The sequence below is a fragment of the Cebus imitator genome, unplaced genomic scaffold (genome assembly GCF_001604975.1).
Source record: "Cebus imitator isolate Cc_AM_T3 unplaced genomic scaffold, Cebus_imitator-1.0 Scaffold82, whole genome shotgun sequence".
NCBI classification, from domain to species: Eukaryota; Metazoa; Chordata; class Mammalia; order Primates; family Cebidae; genus Cebus; species Cebus imitator.
Window position 1 is genome coordinate 6,252,132 of NW_016107397.1, and position 4,721 is coordinate 6,256,852.

Here is a 4,721-nt window from a genome sequence, read left to right on the forward strand (position 1 = left end):
AGCTCACTGCAACCTCTGACTGCCGAATTCAAGCAATTCTCCTGCCTCAGCCTCACGAGTAGCTGGGACTACAGGGATGCACCACCACGCCTGGCTAATTGTTGTATTTTTAGTAGAGATGGGGTTTCACCATATTGGCCACGCTGGTCTTGAACTCCTGACCTCATGATCCACCCACCTTGGCCTCTGAAACTGCTGGAATTACAGGCAGGAGCCACTGCACCCCAGGCTTTTTTTTTTTGAGACAGAGTCTCACTCTGTCGCCTGGGCTGGAAATCTTGGCTTACTGCAACCTCCATCTAGGCTCAAGCGATTCTACTGCCTCCGCCTCCCACTGAGTAACTGAGGCTACAGGCGCATGCCACCACACCTGGCTTATTTTTGTATTTTTAGTAGAGATAGGATTTTACTATGTTGGCCAGGCTGGTCTCACACTCCTGACCTCAAGTGATCCAGCCGCCTTGGGCTCCCAAAGTGCTGGGATTATAGGTGGAAGCCACAATTCCTGGCTGTCTCCCCATTTCTGACCTGATAATTGAGGGCTTTTTTACTATAGATCAGTGGTCGGGGGAGAGAGGGAGGCAAACTTTCTGTAAAGGGCCAGAGAGTAAATATTTAGGCTTGTTGGTCCAGACAATCTCCATCACAACTCCTCAACTGTGGTGCTTTGGGGAAAAGTAGTCACAGACACATAAGCAAACGGGCCTGTCTGTGTTCCAGTAAAGCATGATTTAGAGGAACAGCGGGTGGGCTGGATTTCACCCTGGGGCCATGAGTTGCTGGCCCTGCTGTAGGTGACCTCCTACTACTGCTGTTTCATCATAAAACTGTCTCTTCAAGTACATCATCATTGCCAGGGGAACAAGACCATGTGCTGATTTCTGGGACACTTCTCCCAACCTTGGCCCTCCCCACTCCCTCCACATTTCTTAACTGGTTTCCAGGTGACACTGTGATACTGTCCTTTAAACCAGCGGTCCCCACCCTTTTTGGCACTGGGGACCGATTTTGTGGAAGACAATTTTTCCATGAATGGTGGGAAGGGGTGGGGAGTTGTTGGTTTCAGGATGATTCAAGTGCATTACAATTATTGTGCACTTTATTTCTATTATTATTATTTTAAGATGAAATCTCACTCTGTCGCCCAGGCTGGAGTGTAGTGGCACAATCTCCGCTCACTGCAATCTCCGCCTCCCAGGTTCAAGCGATTCTTCTGTCTTAGCCTCCAAAGTAGCTGAGACTACAGGCGCACACCACCACACCCGGCTAATTTTATGTTTTGTATTTTTAGTAGAGACAGGATTTCACCATTTTGGCCAGGGTCGTCTTGAACTTCTGACCTCGTGATCTGCCTGCCTCGGCCTCCCAAAGTGCTGGGATTGCAGGTGTGGCCACTTTATTTCTATTATTACTACATTGTAATACAAAATGAAACAATTATACAAATCACCATCATGCAGAATCAGTGGGAGCTGTGATCTTGTTTGCCTGCAGCTAGATGGCTCCATCTGGTGGTAATGGGAGACAGTGACAGAATATCAGGAATTGGATTCTCATAAGGAACACGCAACCTAGATCCCACTCATGTGCAGTTCACAGGATTAGCGCTCTTATGAGAATCTAATGCTGCTGCTGATCTGCAGGAGGCAGAGCTCAGACGGTAATGCCAGCGATGGGGAGCGGCTGTAAAAACAGATCAAGGGGCCAGACGCAATGGCTCACACCTGTAATCCCAGCACTTTAGGAGGCCAAGGCAGGTGGATCACGAGGTCAGGAGTTCAAGACCAGCCTGGCCAACGTGGTGAAACCCCATCTCTACTAAAAATACAAAAGTTAGCTGGGCGTAGTGCATGCCTGTAATCCCAGCTACCTGGGAGGATAAGGCAGTAGACTCACTTGAATCTGGGAGGTGGAGGTGGCAGTGAGCCAAGATAGCGCCATTGCACTCCAGCCTGTGTGACAGAGCAAGATTCCATCGCAAAAAAAAAAAAAAAAAAAAAAAAACAGAGGAAGGTTCACTTGCTTGCCCACTGCTCACCTTCCACTGAGAAGCCTCGTTCCTAACGGGCCACAGACCGGTACTGGTCCATGGTCCAGGGGTTGGAGACCTCTGCTTTAAACCAAAAGATGTGAAGGACCTGGAATACTCACCACTTAATATCCTGTCCATATCAGCAAGAGTTAGTTTGTGGTGATGAAATTTGCAATCCTTTAGAAATCTCCAGAAGTGAAGCTTTGTCATCAGAAAAGTATTATCCAGAGAGTGGTCGCATCCCAGGCTGCTATAAAAGCTATAGATTCTTCTTAATTCTGTAATGTTTCTTAAGACAGCATATTCCACCTGAAAGGAAGAAAGCCATGCGTGTCTTAATCCTGTGGAGTAAGAACAAAAGGCGGCCGGGCGCAGTAGTACAATCCTGTAATCCTATCACTTTGGGAGGCCAAGGCAGGAGGATCACCTGAGGTCAGGATTTCAAGACCAGCCTGGCCAAGATGGTAAAACCTCGTCTCTACTAAAAATACAAAATTAGCTGGGCATGGTGGCAGGGTCTGTAATCCCAGCTACTCAAGAGGCTGAAGCAGGAGAATCACTTGAACTCGGAAGGTGAAGGTTGCAGTGAGCCAAGATCTCACCACTGCACTTCAGCCTGGGTGACATAGCAAGACTCTGTCTCAACAAATAACAAAAGAGAAAACTCAATTCAACTGAATAAACATGTATCGTCTACCTTATCTAAAGCATTATTCTATGCCTGGCACAGTGGCTCATGCCTGTAATCCCAACACTTTGGGAGGCAGAGCCAGGCAGATCACCTGAGGTAAGGAGTTCGAGAACACCCTGGCCAACATGTTGAAACCCCATCTCTACAAAAATATAAAAATTAGCCAGGCATAATGGCGGTTGCCTGTAATCCAAGCTACTCAGGAGGCTGAGGCAGGAGAATTGCTTGAACCCAGGAGGCAGAGGTTGCAGTGAGCCGAGATCATGTTACCACACTCCAGCCTGGGCGACAGAGCAGCACTCTGTCTCAAAAAAAAAAAAAAAAAAAAAAAAAAATTCAACACAGGACAGCAGCTGCCAGCTATATTTCCCCAGGATGAAATTGATAGCAATAAAAAGGATTTTACCTGCTTCTTTTCTTCAGCTTGGACTGTCTCAGGGTACATGTTCAGGAGCAAATTTAAATCCAGCTCAACGCTTGATCCCAACACAGAGTGACTTTCACTGCCATCAAGCTTTCTGATAAGTTCTAACGAATAAAGGCAAATACAGGGGATGGTTATGGTTTGGTGGTTGTTTTTGTTTTGTTTCATTTTTGTTTTTTGAGACAGGACCTCACTCCGTTGCACAGGCTGGAGTGCAGTGCACAACCTCAGCTTACCACAAACTCTGCCTCCCAGGCTCAAACAAGCCACTTCAGCCTCCCGAGTAGCTGGGACTACAGACATGTGCCATCACAGCCAGCTAATTTTTCTATTTTTTGTTGACACGGGGTTTCACCGTGTTGCCCAGGTCTTGAACTCCTGAGCTCAAGCGATCCACCTGCCGTGGCCTCCAAAGTACTGAGATTATAGGCATGAGCCACCATGCCCATCCTTGGAAGTAATTATGAAAAGCAATGTTAAAATTTCTCAATGTTATGTCACAGTGATTTCTCACCAAATTGAGATACGGAAGTATTCCAAAAAGCTACTAAGAAAGCAGGTGGACACAGTGGCTCATGCCTGTAATCCCAGCACTTGGGGAAGCCAAAATGGGAGGTTAAGGCTGCAGTGAGCTATGATCGCACCACATCACTCCAATCTGGGCAACAGAGAGATCCCATCTCTAAAAAAAAACATTTTTTAAAGCAGTTGCTAGCCAGGCATGATGGCCTGCACCTGTAATCTCAACATTTTGGGAGGCAGAGGCAAGTGACTGCCTGAGGACGAGTTTGAACCAGCCTCGACAACATAGCGAGACCCTGCCTCTACAGAAAGTTTAAAAATTATCCAGGCATGGTGGTGCACACATGTATTCCCAGCTAATGGGGAGGCTGAGCCCTGAAGTTTGAGGCCGTACTGAACAGTGAGGGTATCACTGCATTCCAGCCTGGGTGACAGCGTGAGTCTTTGTCTCAAATTAAAAAAAAAAAAAGTTCCTCACAGAGGACTCCTGTTTTCTGAAGTGTCTGGTGTATTTTCACGAGTGGATAGCATGGATAAAAACAGATGAATATTATTTCAACAGGTGAACGCTTCCTACCGGCACTCTCAGACAATCTTTGGGCAGCTCCTGAAGACAGGTCCTGGCAGCTGATGAATTCAACTTTGAGATCTGGAAACCCAGCTATGTGGTCATTGGAGAATTCTCCTTCGAACACACGCCCATTCTTGAAAGTTAATCGGCCCTGCAGACAGAAAAACAACTCTGTGCAGTTTAGAAAGAGTTTTTGCTGGGCACAGTGGCTCACGCTTGTAATCCCAGCACTTTGGGAGGCCAAGGCAGGTGGATCACCTGAGGCCGGGAGTTTGAGACCAGCCTGACCAACCTGGAGAAACCCCATCTCTGCTAAAAATACAAAATTCGCGGGGCGTGATGGCGCACGCCTGTAATCCCACCTACTCAGAGGCCGAGGCAGGAGAATTGCTTGAACCAGGAGGCGGAGCTTGCCGTGGGTCAAGATCAAACTACTCTACTCCAGCCTGGGCAGCAAGAGCAAAACTTCATCTCAAAAAAA

At 47.4% G+C, this 4,721-nt stretch overlaps 1 protein-coding gene across 1 annotated transcript in view; it reads right to left on the bottom strand.

The window, feature by feature from the left end:
• RSPH10B (radial spoke head 10 homolog B) overlaps positions 1 to 4,721 on the bottom strand; it is a 43,459-nt gene that overhangs the window by 16,565 nt on the left and 22,173 nt on the right. The window contains 3 exon segments of the mRNA XM_037740398.1: positions 2,152 to 2,341; positions 3,130 to 3,251; positions 4,247 to 4,391. Of these exon segments, the coding sequence (XP_037596326.1) occupies positions 2,152 to 2,341; positions 3,130 to 3,251; positions 4,247 to 4,391 (457 nt within the window).